This window comes from Panthera tigris, chromosome B1 (genome assembly GCF_018350195.1).
Source record: "Panthera tigris isolate Pti1 chromosome B1, P.tigris_Pti1_mat1.1, whole genome shotgun sequence".
Lineage (NCBI taxonomy): Eukaryota > Metazoa > Chordata > Mammalia > Carnivora > Felidae > Panthera > Panthera tigris.
Window position 1 is genome coordinate 160,102,893 of NC_056663.1, and position 18,439 is coordinate 160,121,331.

Sequence of the window (18,439 nt, forward strand, 5' to 3'; positions counted from 1 at the left end):
TTTTTTTCCCTGATAAGCAATGTGAAAGAGTGGGCTGAAATTGCTTAGATAGGTGTAAAAAATTTCTACTTGCTCATTCACTATTTTAAGAATTTCTTTAATATATTGGTTCATTTTGACACACGTTACTTACCAATGGTCCTTGAATTTTCAGGGAGTTCTACAAATACGTATAGTCTCCTTAAACTATCTGTTAAGTGCCATATAAAAATATCTCAAAAGTCTCTCTCTTTTTTGGTAGTAATTCTAGCAATAACCACTCACTGAATTAAAAACATAATACAAAACATGGTTTTATGGACACAAAATGATCCATGCTCACTGATAGCAAACGTTAGTACAGACGATGAGGTACGACCTGGAGACTTAAAAAGAGGCTACTTTCAGCACACTTTTCTAGTCACTAGGTAGTCCAGGGAATGCTGTCAGGAGGTGGTTCAGTATCATTTCCCCTAACTTAATAGGAACAGAGAATGGAAAGGTGAGGCTATTCAACTAAGGCGGCAGAAGGTCAAGAATCTCCACCCCCAACCCATTCCTTGGTTCTCCCCAGGAAGAATTTGCCAACTCTTTCTCTTTAGGCACACGGAATATTTTCAACCAACACAAAGAGCAATGCAGATTGTGATCTAGCAAGCACGGCACAATTCTCAATCATTCTCCACGGTTAAGCTTTCGTCAGAGACCACGCTACTTTGTTCTGAACCCCTTGGAGAACATCACTGCTTCCTCTTTAGCCTTCACCTAGAAATGCAAGGTTTGAGCAAGGGAGGCAGAGGGAAAGTAAAGAGTGTGAGGGGACAGTAGGGACAGTGGGCCTGAGACAGGGATACTGGAGACCGGGAAAGTCTTCTAACAGCCCCTGATATGGTTCTTCACAGGGCATACTCATTATTTTACTTAAATGTGCAATGAAATTCCAGAACATTATCCAAATTCCTACACTAACCTAGGTATAAAATGGTATGCTACAGCAAAAAAAACATTTTTCCCCCAAATAGTTTGCCATTAAAAATCCATGCCACTTGTGTGGAAATTAAGACCAAACTGCAATATGCTTTACATTTCCAGTGTAGAAAGTTTTGTTCCTGAGTCCTGGTCCTGAGGATGGCAAATCTAAATGATAAATGAAATAAATATGTCATTTATTTGAGTAGACTGATTAGCTGACTGAAGTGGCATTTGATTGATGAGAGAGAAAATGCCACAGCAGAAATTATTTTAAAAACTTTAGGATGTGCTTTCATATGCATGTATTGAAAGTTCAGATTAGAAAGATCTTGGTTTAACAGCTTTGGTTTACTATTCTAGGGATGAGGGTGGGGAAGACATTCTTAAACTGTGCATTTGATTTCATGTCTGGTTAATGAGGTTCTTTCCCCCACAGCAAGGTACACATTAGTGCCAAACTTTAGTAGCTAGTAGACTAGGACACCTGCACGAAAGCAATCAAGTCAATACTTTGGTCACTAAGCCAGTAAATCTTATGTTGCACAAATGTGCAGTTTTTGCTGTGTTGCTCAGGCTGTAGCATTAGTATTATTTTTCAATTGTTTTTCTTTTAAACCGCGCATTTATTTCCCTTTGGTTTAATCATGAGTATTTTTTAAAACATAAACTAGTGTAAACTTTATTCCTAAAAACTTCAGATTCATTTCATTAAAATAGTTAAACAGTTACTCGGCAAACAATGAATCCAGTTTGGATACCTACATATGAACATGGCTATAGCACTACACAATCTGCAGCGAAGGTCAGTCCATTAATGGAGGCTCTTTACACATAAATATAAAAATATTTTATTTTCAGATGCTTTCACTTTTAAGGTACTTCCTTGAAGGGGATGTCAAAAAAGTATTAAATAAAAGAAGTTTCAAATTTTCTGTTAGGCTATGATTTGAGGGGGAGAGGAGTGGAAACCACTGTTGCTGGTTACATAACTGGAAATATTTGTGGCCACATGTCAAAGTATAAACTATTTCCAACAAAGTCATTTTTCCCTGAATCTGTTGGTGTGAAATTATATATTGTTATTTTCAAAAGCTTTTCTGCTTTTATTGAAATGCAACAGTTACTGAGCACTTATTATATTGCTTATTATGTAGTTCAGTTCATTTGTCCCTAACAAAACCAAAGCCACAGATGGTCTTCTCTCTTCCTTTGTGGATGTATGTGCATGTGTGAAGCTGTTTGTACATTCTTGGTTACTTTGCTTTTGAAGCACTTGGAGAAGCTCATCTACTTCTCAGCAGCTGGTTGGTTTTATAAAGCATCTCGGAAGGCAGACACAGCACTCCCCAGTTTGCCAGAAGTCATTTCTTCTTTGAAGATTCACTTTCTTGAGGGGTATCGCTTTGCTCATTCAGTGAAGACTTTTCGGTGTATAAAGGAAACAGAGTTTCAAACAGTTCTGCAGAAATTGTACTTTGGTCCCTAGACATTGTTGTCCTCAGGAACTGAACCTGTCATCTGGTTTGCCTTCTTCGTGACTGGGGTTATGTTAAAACAGAAATGGTAGGAAAGCTTTCCTATGCTTTGGATAGGAGACAAATTTGCTTTTGTAGAATTTGTGACTGAGCAAAGCAGACAGGGCCTGGCTGAAGAAAACATATGTCACCACTAGCCACCAAGTTAAGTTGTGGAATCCAAAGGTGACAGCCATGGAAATGTAGATCATCAGCTCTGCTAAGTAGTTAGGGGAAGAAACGTATTCAAACCAGTCTCCGAAAGGGATTCGGTGGTTACAGTGAATGACCACTCCTGAAACAGAAACAGAAGACTTCCTGAACATATGAAGTTGTGGAAAGACAGCTTACCACTTCAGTCCCCAGGCAATTTACAAAGACTCTTATTTTAAAAAGAGGATCACTGGGCACCTGGGTGGCTCAGTCGGTTCAGCAACCCACTTCGGCTCAGGTCATGATCTCGCAGTTTGTGGGTTTGAGCCCTGCATTGGGCTTGCTGCTGTCAGAGCAGAGCCTGCTTCAGATTCTCTGTCCCCCTCTCTCTCTGCCCCTCCCCTGCTCGTGCTCTCTCTCTCTCAAAAATAAATAAACATTAAAAAAATGAAATGAAATGAAATAACAAAGAGGATCACAGACCTGTGTGCAAACCCACTTCCCGTCACACTCCCATTGTCAACCTACTACGTATTAAAAAGTTGCATGCTTAGGTTGCACCCCCAACTGAAAATAAGCACAAAGCAAACAAAGTCTGTTTCTCCACCAGACTTCCAAGCTAGTAATTAAGAGCTCAGACTGCAGGAGTTCAAATCCTGACTCCCCCACTTACATGTTGTGTAACTTTAGAAAAGTTGCTTAACATCTTTAGTTTCCTCATTTGTAAAGTGAGGATAAGACTCGAACCACTTCAAGAGAGCACCGTAAAGCTATATGTAAAGCACTAAGAACAGGGCCCGGCACAGAATAAGCACTTGGTAAATGATGAATAGGATTATTCCATTTTTAGTACTTCAAAAGCCTAGTATAAACTGTACCTGTGGTAAGTCAACACAAGCTAACTAAAAGTCAAGTTTTTTTGCTTTGACGGAATGATACTAACTCAGCAAAGTAATACTAGCACTCACATGCTGGTTAGGCACATATCGTCAGCGCAGGCCCCAAAATGTGGGCACAGAATAGAATCACAGAATATCAGGGCTAGATGGGACCGGGGAGATCTTCTGGCATAACGGTCTCATTTTACAAATGGGAAGATTAAGATTTTGACGAGGTGTCTTGTCAAAAATAAATATTTGATAGGGCCGCCTAGGTGGCTTAGTCAGTTAAGCGTCTGACTTTGGCTCAGGTCATGATTTAGGAGTTTGTGAGTTCGAGCCCCGCGTCGGGCTCTGTGCTGACAGCTCAGAGCCCGGAGCCTGCTTCACATTCGGTGACTCCCTCTCTCTCTGCACCTCATGCTGGCACTCTCTCTTTCTCTCTTAAAATAAAAAAACATTAAAAAATGAATATTTGATAGATAAGTCATTAACTAGGGCAGGAAGGAAAAAAATAAAGGAACACAGACAACTAACTTCTGAGGGTTAAAATCCACATGCAGTGCCTCTAAAAGACATCTCACCTGCTTTATTTTTCCTGAGATTGCCGAGAATGACATGGCACTTGTACTGATGGACAGATGACCAGATAAACATCATCATTCCGAGGATATGGAACCACCGGGCTTGCATCAAGAGATTTTTCCCTATCACATAGACTACAGAAAAAAGAGTTACCTTATTGGCCAAAATGCAAAATTTCAGAGGCTCAGGGAATGAAACGATCATACAGTTAGAACACAATTATCCGATTGCTCTGTTCCTCATGACTAGAAAATTATCGTCATGTAATTTACCAAGGACAGAGGGGAGAAGAAAAGGGTATGCTTTCCAGCCCGGGGCAGCTTCAGTGGTCCCTGACAGAGAACTCCACATTGACACATTCTCCTGTTCCCTTTTCAAACGCTTCAAGCACAGAGGTCAGCTCTGCCTCCTACTCTTTTTTTTTTTTTTTTAAGTTTATTTATTTGGAGAGAGACAGAGAGTGTGTGAGCTTGGGAGGCACAGAGAGACAGGGAGAATCCCAAGCAGGCTCTATGCTGCCAGTGCAGAGCCCAAGGTGGGACTTGAACTCACAAACTGTGAGATCATGATCTGAGCCGAAGTCAAGAGCTGGACACCCAACCAACTGAGCCACCCAGGTGCCCAAACTCTTGGTGTCTCATACTCTTGTGTGGTAAGGCCACTGTGCATTTATATTTCTAAGCCTGGTTTTATGTCTTATTTCTTATAGTCTACCGTGAGAACACTTTCTAAAGGAATCCCACCCTGGGCTGCAGCCCTAAGCTATTCAGGGGAGACCCTGAATGCAGAACACAGACTTGACTGGCTCCAGCCAATGAAGAAAATCACTGGAAGTAAAGGCTCAGCACGGGGCTTCTCAAAAGAGGAGAAATGTAAACTGCAAGATGAAAAATCAAACAATATCCCTCTAATCTCTGATTAGAGAGAACCACGTTAGAGGGATTTAGTTCAGAAGCAGAAACACTCAAAAGTATCATCTTCCTCTTTCTTCTTCAGCTACCAAGAAGACAGGAAGAATTCAGGTCTTCTGGGGGCTGGCATCAGCAAAGCAAATTAAGGACTTCCTTATGATCAGCAGGAAGCAGGCAAGCTAGTTAGGAACCTGACTGAAGAAACAAAGCTGTCCATTGACTGCGGGAAAGAGCCTGAGGGTCTGGAGCCAGGAGAGAGCCCCTACAGAGCTGACTCAGGTAAGAGAACCAAGGATCGTACTATTCCATATGGGTACCTGAAGGCAGGGCTCAGCTGATGACAGCTGGGCTAATGAGAGTCCACCAATATCTACCTGTGTTAATTTCTTTTAAAAACTTGTCCCATATAAACAGTTTACTATAGACTCTTAACGTTTACTAGATTTAGCCATTTAACTAAAAGGTTATCTTTTCAGAAGTTAAAAATAAAATGTGAAAAATAGTTTTAAATTCAGCTGTAAGAGCAAGTCACTCTAGGATTAAAAACTGAGGCAAGTGTTTGAGAGTTCACATCACTGCCAGAAGACCTGCTCTGAATCCGAGAAAGTACCTATGAGGAAAAAAGATTTCTAAGAGTACGTTGGAATTATAACGTGGGGAAGGGGAGTCAGGTGGAAGGCTGAGGCTCCAATCTGTGTAGTATTTAACTCTTTGTTTATTCATTAATTACTGACTGTCTACTGAGCCTGGCATCTCACACAAGGCACAAGGCAGTGAATAAGTAAGGTAAAATCCCAGTCCTCATGAATCCACAATCTAGTGGCAAGAGGCAAACAGAAACAAGTAGACAAACCTATAATCAAGACAGGTTCAGGCAGAGATGGCACTCTGGAGAAAATAAAATACAACGTATAATGGAGAGTGGTTGGAGGAAGACCCTCTAGAGTTTAAACATTTTTTTTTTAAGATTTCATTTTTAAGTAATCTCGATGTGGGGCTCAAACTCACAACCCCGAGATCAAGAGTTGCATGCTCCAACTGACTGAGCCAGCCAGCGCCCGACCCTCCAGACTTTGAAGACAAGGAGGTACGAAGGTGTGGGCAGCTTACAGACATTCTTTCCTTTCCCTTTCACAAAAATCCTCTGAAATCAGGATGTGTCCCTAATTACAGATGAAGGTTCTGAGGCTCAGAGTGGTTAAACAAGCCAGAATTCAGATTCAAGCCCCACTGAGTCCTAAGCTCATGCTTATTCCCATCAGACCTTGCAGCTGGCAAATGCCCCAGTGTGTTCCCTCTCAATGAATTCCTGAAACCAGTTCTCGCCACATTGTCCCAAAAGCCTGTATATGACCTCTTGAAAGATAAGTAGGTGAAAAAGAAGACAGCTTCAGAAATGAGTGTCTGGAAAGTGATTTTTGTGGGTGTCTCAGCAGCCTTTTCTTTCTTTTCTACCGTACAGGAGGGAGGGCAAAAACAGTGGTCCAGCCAGCAGATGAAACTCCAGAAGAGATGTGTAATGCCAATGGAGGCTAACAGACTGAAAGCTAGTGGGTTAGTCACATGCTTCAGAAAGCTCCTTTGGGTGGAAATCCCAGTAATGTTCCCCACAGATAATAGTTCACACCTTGATATGGCCTGCACATGAAAGAAAGCCAACGCAGAAAGCTCAGGGGGGAAATGCTGATTTGATTAAGTTCAGTGGAATCAGATGGAGAGATGCTAGCTGAGCGGCTGGAGCCAATAAATAATTCATGAATTAAGAAAGATTGTTAATAAATTGTACTCTACAATCATTCCTCAAGCCATAAAGGCCTTGGGTTATACCACAGCAGCACAGAGAGGATTTTCAAGGGGCTACTCTGATACTGAAATCAAACCTGAGGAGAAAGCTTACTGAGTATTCTAAGTATCAGACTTTGGTCTCTATTTACAAGGATGGAAAGGGCAGCTTTACGGAACATGGAGAAGTGAACTCAGAACAGTCATGAATAGTCTGCCTTACAGTGTCCAGGCAGATGGATACCAAGGGTCCAGGGTAAAGTTAGCCTCAGCACTAAAAACTAACTTCATTTACCCCAAATGACTTGAGTTCTATGTAGTAAGTATGCACTGTTTTTACAAAAATGATAGTCATAAATGTTTTGTCTTCAGCCTCCCTTCCCCCACCAAAATATACTTTACTTCCTCCTCATAAACAAAGACCATGATTTTGCTTCTCTCTTCCTGGCTAGTGGGAGCTCAGAAGTGTTCAGACACAATTCTGATTTACCACAGTACCCTTTTGTCCTCTCCCCTCAAGCTGCCTCACTTGAAGAAAAGCTCTGTTATAACTGGAATCATCCTAAGACCTAAATGACCTAAGCTTAAAATGGCTTTCTACTCCCTCTTCAAATCACAACTATTCTCCAGGAGCCCAGGCCACCCCTTCCTCCTCTGGTTTTCTGAGATTTAATCCTGTACCACCCTTCCCCTTCCACACGTGCACACCAGAGGGACTGAGGCTTTGGTGAGACAACATTCTCTCTGACCCTTTCTCTTGTTCTTGGGTGTTCCCCTGCTTCCTGTCCGACTCCTGACCACACTCTCTCTTTCCTTCCAGACTAACTCCACATGAGTTCAGTGACTTCATTCCCACCAAGGGAGGCCCATGTCCCAATTCTTCACCCTTGCACCTCCTGAACACTTGGCACTTTAATATCTTTACAGGCATTAGTGCTTAGGTAAGTGTCTTTCAGGTTTCAGCAGTTTTGTAACAGTTAATGTATATACCCTTGGGCATGCTGACTTTTTCAACCTACTAGTAGAGTCCAAACTCTTCATATGCAAAGTGAGTTGAGCAGGTCTACTTTCAAACTGCCCTAAAGCTTGGTGGGGCGCTTTGCCTCAAGAGTACCTCATATGCCCAGTGACTCAGCTAACAGACCCCAGGAACCACTCACCATTTCTGCCGTCCATTGGCACTTGGCTCAGCACAGTTAGGCCGATGAGGACATAGTAGACGAGTCCAAAACAGTACTGCACAACGTGAATCACAGCATTGGAGAAGACACTGACATAGAAGCACTCGAAGAGCCTTCTCAGGCTGTGGAGCCACAGAAATACTAACACTAAGAATGCAGACAGCGCCAACTCACTCCCTAGAATTCAGAATGCAACACGTTAGCATCTTTCTTTCCAGGACTAATCCAAAGTTGGATTTTTTCCTACTGTTCAACACAGTATTAAGTAAGATTAGAGCCAGGAGAGGGCCCTAAAAATCATCTGGTCTAATACTTTTTTTTTTTTTTTTTTTTTTTAAGTCATGAGGAAGTGGGCCAAGCAAAGCTAAGGAATTTGGCTAGTGACAAACTCAGGTCTCTTGACTCTCCGTCATGTGAAAGCCTTCTAGGTTACATGTATGTCACTGTGAAGGAGTCCGTGCACTCAGAACCTGAGGACTGTGGATCTCCGGTCCCTGGCACGACCAGCCAGATGAAGACAGTCCGGAAGAGTGCCCACATGACTTCTAACAATCCCAGCTGGTGGGATCCCTGAGTAAGGGGAGACAAGAGACCAAGGCACCTGGAGAGGCAGAAAAGGGGACAGGAACAGAGATGGGGGAATTATGCATTTCTTTCCAGATTAAAAAAAAAAAAAAAAAAAGAAAATTATACTTTTAGCAGACTCTGACCCTTAAGATCTATCTTCCTACCTGCCTCTCACCCCTCTGTCAAAAGAACTGGGAAGAAATACTGGTTTTCAAGTGGCATAACACCTAGACTTTTTAAAATGAATGTCATACGTGCACACACGCACACACAAAGGAAGAGATGAAGTTTTAATGGCTAATGTGGGATTTGCTGAGGTATCCTCTGCTCCCAAAGGGGATCTGCATAGGTCTTCCCTTTCAGTTGCCATCTTTTGCAATGAGTTCCTCTGGTTATACAGAAAAGGATTGTTCCTACCAAGCCAGTGGTTTGGCTGCTGGAACAAAGGACAGAGGGAACGAGAGAACGATTTGTTTCTAATTCTGTCCCTCAGCCTCCGCCTGACATTAACTGAAACCACCATATGGTTTTCACCTTCAATTCCTTTAAAAATCCTCCAATTTTTGAAATCGGTCTAGGTATCCTTTACCAGAAGTAAAGTGAGGTGAATTTAAGGGCTCTTTTGTAATCATCTGGTCAACAACTATTTACAGTCAATGTTATTATATAAGTAAAGCTTACAGTATAACAAACATTTTTTTAACTGGTGATCAAAAAGTAATTTCCTGTCATATTTCTGGGGTTCTGAGACATGATTTTGGTTCAGCAAAACAAATGATAAATGTTTTGAGGCAAACCCGAGGGATCCTAAGAACTTTTCCACTGAATTGTAAAGACTTTTGTATATTATTAATCAGTAGTACTAAAAATATCAGAGGGAGAACGGTCTGTCCTGCACACAGCACAGCCCTTGCTGGGAAGTCAGGGACGAAGAGCTAACTCTGGGGCTGCCATGATCTCAGTGAAGGATGGGGGGACACCCCCTTGGCCACCTGCCTATAAACCACTCACACTTTTTTTTTGCCCTCACCCTCCACTTCCCAGGCCCACAGAGAAGCCTGAGGGTGGCTGTGAAATACTGAGAACAGCTCCCTACAGGCAGGAAAGGCGGGGACAGGACGAAATGGTTGTAACTAGCCAGGGGAGTCATACCTTGGAACTGGGCAGCCCCGAGAATTCTGAGCAAACCATGCAGCCAGTATGGAAAAGGCACTCCCAGGAACAGAGACTGAGTAAGTTGCCAAAGCAGGAAGCCATTCCACAGCACTGAGATGATATAGAAGTGAGAAAAATACCTGCAAGGTTAAACCAGTTAGGCAATAATCAGAGTAGGTCCACTTTAAAGCATTATGCAGGAATACTATTTTTAGGTTCCCTAACCTCTTTCCCCCATTCCCAAGGTATAGTTTTGTTGTTTTAATAGAACCTGAATCCTGCAGGCATTCAGATTTTTTAAAAATCTCCTTTCAAATGATGGGACCGGTTAACTCGTAGAACAAAGAGGCTTCCTGAGGTAAGAACATGATTGACCTTGTTAAACTTAGACAGATGGTCAATTAGCAATCTCTCTTATCTCTGGGTTAGGGGATGGCTCAAGTTCCAACACAGGGGGTGCCAGACCCCGGCAAAGAGAACCTAGATTGTGCCAACAGAAGCCAAACGTGAAAGGTTTCTAAATCCCGAGCAATGTTGCTGCAATAGCCATACAACTCTTACACAAGATTTGCAAAACCACAAGCTCTCAGGGCTGGCCAGAAATCTTAAAGGTCCTCTGATTCAGTGTTTTCCTAAATTTCCTAAATTGTGTTGACCTAACTTTTATACTAACATGACAGATATTAACTCATAAAACTAGGTATAGACTCCTGATGGTTACAGCTCTCCTAAAGTACAGTGCCTGTTTTGCAATCAATTGCAACTTCACGAACAAAATACAAATAAAACCAGGACCAATAAAAATTGAAATTAGCAATGTTACTTCAATGTGAAAGATGGTGTTGGTTTACTGAAACCGTCTAAGGGCACAAAGGTCTAACCTTCTTTTGAGGTCCCTTGACCTATACTTCTATTTTTCTCTATTTAAATGAATTCAAAATATTTCTGACTCTGAAAGGTGTCTTCCCTGGTCTTTAATGCATCACTTACATACTGAGCCCCCTCCTTCTGGTCTCATTAGCCTGTGACAAGGTAAACAAACCTGGAGTCAGAGGATTAGATGGAATTCAGCAACTCTTCTTCCAGATGATCCAGAACATAGCCCCCCAGACTATGCCCACAACCCAGCCTGACACCGATCTAATCTGATCACTCCATAGCAACCCACTTAATTCTCCCAACTACTGTTACAAATTCTATCACCAAATCTGCCCTTGCTGAGCTATCCTGTTCTGATCTTCTATCCCAGTTCTGATCTTCTCTGGGCTCAAAAGCCTAGTTTCATCAAAAGTTCATCAGTGTCACTTCCAATACCCCACCCCCCACCCAGCCACTGGCTTTTGGTTGCCTTCCAGGGTCTCTAAGACATGCTTCCTAGAACTGAGTGCAGGTATGGTCTGAGCTACAAGAGCAGAGCAGAATGTCAGCAGAGCCCTGCTTTGCAGCCTTCCTCGGAATGGCTAGCTTCTGAAAAGCATCTTCTGGGCCAGCCACTCTACCTACTTCATTTTTCCACAGACATTTATTGAGAACTTAGAATGCTGCCAGGCAATGAATGTTCTAGGACCCAGGAACTCAGCAGGAAGCAAACAGACTGGGTCCCTGCCTTGATTATCTTTCAGCATATGATCAACAAATGAACCTATAGATATCTAGCATAATCTTGGGGTAGGAGACAGAGAGGGTGCAGAGGGGAGGCCATTCTGCACAGGGGGTCAAGGATGGCCTCTCTGGAAGTGACATCTGGCTAGAATGAACAACCCCGGTGAAATTCCAGGGCAGAGAATTTTCTAGGCAGAGAAATGACAAACACAAAGGCCCTGAGGAACAATAAAGGACACCTGTGTGGAGAAGGATCGGTGGTGAGGTGGGAGAAGCATATGCTATAGGGTCTCATAAGGACATGGGCTTTTATTCACGGTGATGGGAAGCCATTTGAGCAGAGTGACCTAAATAACTTACGTTTTAAAAATTTCTCTGGCTGATGGAAAAGTTCTGGAGACTAATAGTGGTGATAGCTGCACAACAATGAGCATGTATTTAAAATCACTGAACTGTACACCTGAAAAGGGCTAAAATGTTAAGTGTTTTGTCATGTCTATTTTAACACACACCCGCACGCGCGCACACACACACACACACACACACACACACACACACACACACAGGGCATCGCTTATTCTTTTTACTCTTTTTAAAGTTAAAAAAAAAATCCCTTTGGTAAGCAGGTGGAAACAATCCTGTAAAGTTTATATGGTTATCTTCATGTGGCGGATGAGTAAATGCAAGCTAAGATGTTAGGTTACTTATTCAAGGTCACACAGTAAGGGGCAGCATTTAGCTCCAGAAGCTCTGATGACTGGAGTTAAAATCACACTACTGCACTTCTAATTCGTGCAACCTAGACCTGCCTGAACTTGCTTTTAGGTCCCTATATCACATGTACCAATTTATACCAAGCCTGCAGTCAACCAATCACTCAAATGCGTTTATAATTGGTTTATGAGCTGCTAAGCCATATCTTGCTACGCCCTGCTTGTGCTGTGATGTTTCTGATTCACAGGCAGACTGCCGTTCTTATTCCTGCATTTTGTACCTTCTATCTCCTGTTTTGCTTGCCTGATTACCCTCTATGAGAAACATCTTCTACTCGATAAATCTCGATTTTTATAAAGACGCAGCTTTAGCCTCAAACGATAGATCTAAAAACTCTACTCTTTGTTTTTAGACATTCTCCCTCTTTTTCCTCCCTTGGCAATTTGCTTAATTGTAGCACTGTTTTCCAAACCCTCGGGAACAGGGATAAGGTGATCCTTATGGACTCGGCACCAAGGAAGCACCCCTTTAACAACTATTTCAGTGCTTATTATAAGCCAGGGACTGCTCTAGGTTCTGGGATTACAGCAATGAACACAATATATAATTCCAGCCCTCATGGCACTTACACTCACACACAAAAATAAATTTTATAGCATGCCAGCAGGTGATAACTGTTACTGAGAAAACTAAAGCCAGAAAGAAAAGAAGGACTATCTGGGATGGTAGAAATACTTTTAAACAGGGTAGATAGGGCACACCTCATTGAGAAGGTAACATTTGAGTAGAATTCTAGGAAGTGAGGACATAAACAGTATGACTGTGTGGGGAAAAAGTTTTCTAGGTATAGATAACAGGCACTGCAAAGGCCCTGAGGTGGAAAAGAGAGGCCCACAAAACTGGACTGGGACTACACGGGGCGGGCTAACCACAGGACACAATGAGGTGGTAGGAACAAACTATATATGGCCTTGGGCTCTTCTTGTGAGTGACTTAGAAGCCACTGGATGGTTTGGAGGGGGGAGGGGGGCAGGATCTAATAATACATATTTACTGATTGCTGGAACTGACCCAAAGCCCAATTAGGGGAGTTATAGGGTTAACTAAGGAAGTGAACTAATGCTTAGCAAACATTGACAAGGTAATCTGTCAATCTGACAAGGTGACTGGCCCTGGGATAAGTGCTTTAATATCACCACCTATATGACAAGGGGGTGCTGTTATGCTAACATCTAATCCATACACAATGCCACGCCTGCTTCTCCATCCTAAAGCCATCAATGGCTTTCCATACACTCAGAATAAAATCTAATTTCCTCCCTGGCCCTGGTGAGCCAGCCCTGCCTCCTGCAATGAACTCGTCTCCTGCTCCAACGCTCCCTGACCATCCTCTCCAGTGTTGTCACTGCCATGGCCACCCAATTTTGCTCATGATCAAATAATCCTGCTGGATTTCCTCTGAAGCACTTATTACCATCCGAAATTATCTCGCTTGTTTTGTAAGATTTGTTTACATACCTACTGTATGTATCTATCTTACAAGAACTAAAAAGCTCCTGACACATAAGTACTCTATGAACACCAGTTAAATAAATGAATGAAAGAGAAGGTATCTTATCCAAAATTATTCTTGGAGTGAGCAGTTAAGTTAATCAATGAACCAATTAAACCTAAACCCTCTTTTTCTTAAAATTCATTCAAAACATAGTCATCAAGGACATTACTTGTCAGGCATTGTACCAGGGATATGGTAACAAAAAAGACAAATGTAAACTTATGGCAAGTTTACAGTCTAGAGGAGGGGTTCTTAACATTTTTCTTCCATGGACTCCTTTGGCAGTCTGGTAAAGGCTACTGGCTACTTCTCAAAATGTTGCTTCAATCACAAAATACATAGGGATTACCAAGGAAACCAAGTATATTGAAATATAGGTAACACAACTACTAAAAAAAAATTTGTGATAATAGTAACATATGTACTTTTTGTAATTAATGTATAAAATAACAATATCTAGTGATTCATTCTTATAGTGATGAAAATAATATTTTGAGATCTCAAAAATTCTGTGTGTGTGTATATATATATATATATATATATATATATATATATATATATATAAACCTGTCACAATATTGCAAGTACTACTAATTCTACTGTGGCTTGTTGATTACATTCATCTTTAAGGAAATGCTAAATTTCAGCTAGAGGTTACTGAAATAAAGATGTAATTTTTTCTAATCCAAGTCTGCCCTGAATTTCTGCCCACAGGTCTCCTGGACCTCTGGCCAGGATTGCTGAACCCCAGGGGGAAAGTCTGGATGATTCTCTCTGCCTCCAGAACTCAATTCAACTGCAACGCTTTGATACCATTTTGAAATTTTAGAAGAAGTACTTCCATATACACTATACAAGTCAAGAGCACTATGATTCATGTTGGAGTCACCTATTTATTCAGGCTTTCTGGGAAATCAATAATCTATGAACCAAAAGGAAAACGAGAAAAGCACCATCACTTTAGGGAAAAAAACCCCTATCCAACAGCAGTAATGGAATCAAACATGCCATGAACTGATTTAAGGTTTTATTCTGGCCTCCTTTGGAAAAAATAACCCCGAACAAAATTACCTAAGCACTATTTAAAAAAAAAAAATTCTTTAACATATATTTATTTTTGAGAGACAGAGAGAGTCAGCAGGGGAGGGACAGATAGAGACGGAGACACAGAATGTGAAGCAGGCTCCAGCCTCTGAGCTGTCATCACAGAGCCTGATGCGGGGCTTGAACATGACTTGAGCCGAAGTCGGGTGCTTAACCGACTGAGCCACCCAGGCACCCTTCCTAAGCACTATTTTAGATGCAGAAATGTGATTTATAGCTGTCTCTTCCTTGGTGTAAAAATTACAGGTTTATTTTCACTTTTAAGAATATTTAAACTTTGCATAAGGAAATATATTTAAATAAAGTATCTAGACTTATTTGTCTTTCCTTACTGGCCTGGACTTCAATACTAAAGAAATGCTGGTCTAACTTTAGAGAACAAAACATCATGGAGGTTCTACTCTAGAATTCTGGAAGAAGAAAAAGGTGTAAATTAAGGGAGAGATTACAAACCCAAAGAGTAGTAATGAACAAAGGAAAGGTACCAAGTTTGTTTCTTAGCTGTCATATGAGGACATGCTTGAGCACTAACAGCTAGGGTATAGGAGCCAGAGAAACAGGTGAGTGCAAGAAATGATTTGAAATGTGGTGTCCTTTACATCTAGGGACACTAATGCCTTTTTCAAAATTCACAGCACAAATTGTTAGAATTCACAGTAAGAAATAACGTTTTTCTTCACTTTATAACATTAAAAAAATGACAGCCTGGGAATGCCATTGCTAGTAAGTAGAAAAGAATGTACTGCAATCAAACTTGATTAAAAATAGGATGACGGGGGGGGGGGCGGGGGTGGTGCCTTGGGTGGCTCAGTTCGTTGAGTGTGGGACTCCTGGTTTCGGCTCAGGTCATGATCTCATGCTGGTGAGATCTTTGCCCCTATTTCCACCTCCTGCTCTCTTTCTCAAAAAAAAAAAAAAAAAAAAGATAGGTAATTTTGACTTAAAAAGAGCCCCTAATAAATACGAAGTTTGACTAATGTGTCCTAAATACTCCTATCTCTTCCCAGAACCTCATTCCCTTTACTCGTCCTCTAAATGAACTGGTTTTTCCTTCTCAGTGTTAACACCTGATGAATCCTTCTCCAAAAGACAAAAGTAGGGGATTATCCATGTTTCAGAAACCAAGTTACACTTAGTCCTATTGTTGTCTGTGGACCTGGGACACTGCCAATGAGAGGTTCAAATGATTAAACCAGGGGTTTTAATACGTTAGAAACCTTATCACGTTCCTCCACATAACTTCCTAAATATCAACTTAAAGACACCTTAAATGCACCTTAAATGCACCTTAAAGACAGAAAAGCCACTGCTATTTTCCGAAGCGTTTGGCTGACTCTTCCCAGCTATGTTCTGAATTCAGAGTAAAAAAACCAAACAACACTCTCCCACCCGCCCAACAAATGCAAATTATAACAAGTCTTTACAATTTCTGAAAGAATTCTATGTAAACCTTAACGATTTCATCTTTCTTGGTTATAAAATCGGTTGAAAGTCAAATAAAGCTTCGGGATCGGGCTTGTCGAAAATGTGCACTCTTGGGCCACATTCTTCCCCAGGGGCACCCACCAAGATGCCAGGTAGGAGGGTCGGTGCAGCCAAAGGAGGTGGCGCCCTTGTGGTGACCAGCGTCTGGCCCCTTGTCCTGACTTTGAGGGTCAGACAGACAAACGGGGGAAACAGGCGTGAAGGGGGCTGGCCTGCCTTCGAGTCCACAAGAGAGTTCCGGTGACCTCAAGTTAGATTATAAACCCCTAGAGTGCAGGCGAGGGGGAGAAAGGAGAATTTGGGGCCAAAAGGATTTAACCTGCCGCCTGTGCACCTGGGGGCACAGCCAAAGACCAGGCCTACATCGGAAGCGCTGCCATTTCCCCCCAGGGAAAGACTCGTGCGGCTCCAAGCTCACATTGCCGCGCGGCTCACCATCTTTGCTGTCCACCGGCCCTCGGGGCATTCCGCCACCTTGGGCCACAACGCGGAGGCGGCAGTGCCCGGCAGCCCAGCCGGGGCAGCGCTGCGCCCGGCGTCAAGGCCTTTCTGGCCTGGTCAGCGCCGACCCCGCGTCCGCCTCTGCTGCCCCCTGCCGGCTGCCCGAGCCGGGCGCTCCGGGCTCCCCGCGCCTCGGTATGCCGGGCTCAGCCGGGGCGCGGTTACCTCTTGGGGACATCAAAGACCCGGCAGGCGGCCGAGCGCGACGGCCCCTCACGCTTGGTTTTCCCATAGCGGATCAGGTCCTGGAAGAGCGCGCAGCCGGGGACCAGGCCGGCCGGCACGAGCTGCAGCACCAGGGTCAGCAGGAAGGCGGCGGTCAGCGCGAGCCACAGAGCGCGCAGCGGGTTCAGCGCCGAGAGCTCGACCCCCGCCCAGGGAGCCATAGCCCGAGCGCCGGGCTTCCCGGCTCCCAGGGCCCGAACTGCCCGCCCGCGCCCCAGCGGCCGCTCCCGCGCTGCGTGCCAGTCTCAGCTAGGCGGGACGTCGGTGACGCAGCGCGGGGCGGGGCCGTGCGCCCAGGACTCTCCCCTGGGGCGGGGTCACGCTGGCCCTCCTGAGTAGTCCTCAGTCCCTAATTGGACTTAAGTAAGCCCAAAGTATGATTCAACATCATTCAAAGAATTGCAAGCCTGCACTGCTGCAGTATTTTCAATGAAAAATGGAAACAACCCTGAGTGGCCCAGTTTAGAATATTTAAATTATTGTACAATACACATTTGTAATAGCATGCAGACATTGCCATGCTAATGATGCAGACTGTGGAAACACGGAACGCCAGGTTCTGATGACTGAAACTAGGTTAAGTGATAAAAAGCTGACTGTAAAATACATAGCTGTGATTGCAAACAACCATACTAATACAAATGTGTGTATGTATTGATGAAGAAGGTAGGTCATACACAAAAACGAATAGTTGTATTAGGATGTTGGGAATGTGTATAATTTAAACCAGTAAAGTAGAAAATCGTCAAGACGATTGCAAATAACCCAAAAGTGAAAGTGGTAAAAATTGTATTTAAAAAGCAGCATTCCTTTCCCTAGAGTTCCACTCCCTAGAGGTGGTTTTTAACTCTATGTAATGACAGTGCTATGAATTGACGCATTAAACATTTAAAATTTTGATTTGATCAACTTAAATCAATAAATTCAATAAATTTAAATATTGATTTTCAGTTACAATAAATCAAAGTTTAACTCTTTTAGGCAATTTTTAAATTAAGTTTATTTATTTGTTTTGAGTGGGGAAGGGGCAGAGAGAAGGTGAGACAGAATCCCAAGCCGACTCCGCACCATCAGCGCAGATCACTAACCATGAGATCATGACCTGAGCGGAGATCAAGAGTTGGACGCTTGCCTTCGGCTCAGGTCATGATCTTGAGGCCTGTGAGTTTGAGCTCCACATCGGGCTCTGTGCTGACAGCTCAGAGTCTGGAGCCTGCTTTAGATTCTGTGTCTCCCTCTCTTTTTGCCCCTCCCCCACTCACGCCCGCTCTCTCTCAAAAATAAAAAAAACATTAAGAAGACAGAAAAGAGTCGGATGCTTAAACCACTGTGCCACCCAGGTGCCCCTCTTCAAGGCAATTTTTTAAAAGCCTTTAAAAAGTCAATTTCCAAAAAAAAAATATTGTATGTCTATTATATGACAAGCACCATTTTGGACAGTGAGGTTTACTGGACAATGCTACTGCCTTTTTGGAGTTTACATTCTTTTTTTTCTTTAAATATGTATGTATGTATGTATGTATGTATGTATGTATGTATGTATTTAGAGAAAGAGAGAGGGTGTGTGTGTATGTGT

General features: G+C 42.7%; 1 protein-coding gene across 2 annotated transcripts; it reads right to left on the reverse strand.

The window, feature by feature from the left end:
* Positions 1 to 1,783: 1,783 nt before the first annotated feature.
* On the reverse strand, positions 1,784 to 17,106 carry SRD5A3 (steroid 5 alpha-reductase 3). Of its 2 annotated transcripts, XM_042984507.1 has the most exons (5): positions 16,804 to 17,106; positions 9,675 to 9,817; positions 7,935 to 8,132; positions 4,081 to 4,215; positions 1,784 to 2,760 (listed from the first exon to the last, which is right to left on the reverse strand). In XM_042984507.1, exons 1-5 carry the CDS (start codon positions 17,022 to 17,024, stop codon positions 2,501 to 2,503), a joined length of 957 nt encoding a protein of 318 aa, XP_042840441.1. In that variant the 5' UTR covers positions 17,025 to 17,106; the 3' UTR covers positions 1,784 to 2,500. The 2 variants fall into 2 exon arrangements, with proteins under 2 accessions (XP_042840441.1, XP_042840442.1); XM_042984508.1 differs by lacking the exon at positions 4,081 to 4,215.
* Between the last annotated feature and the right edge of the window lie 1,333 nt (positions 17,107 to 18,439).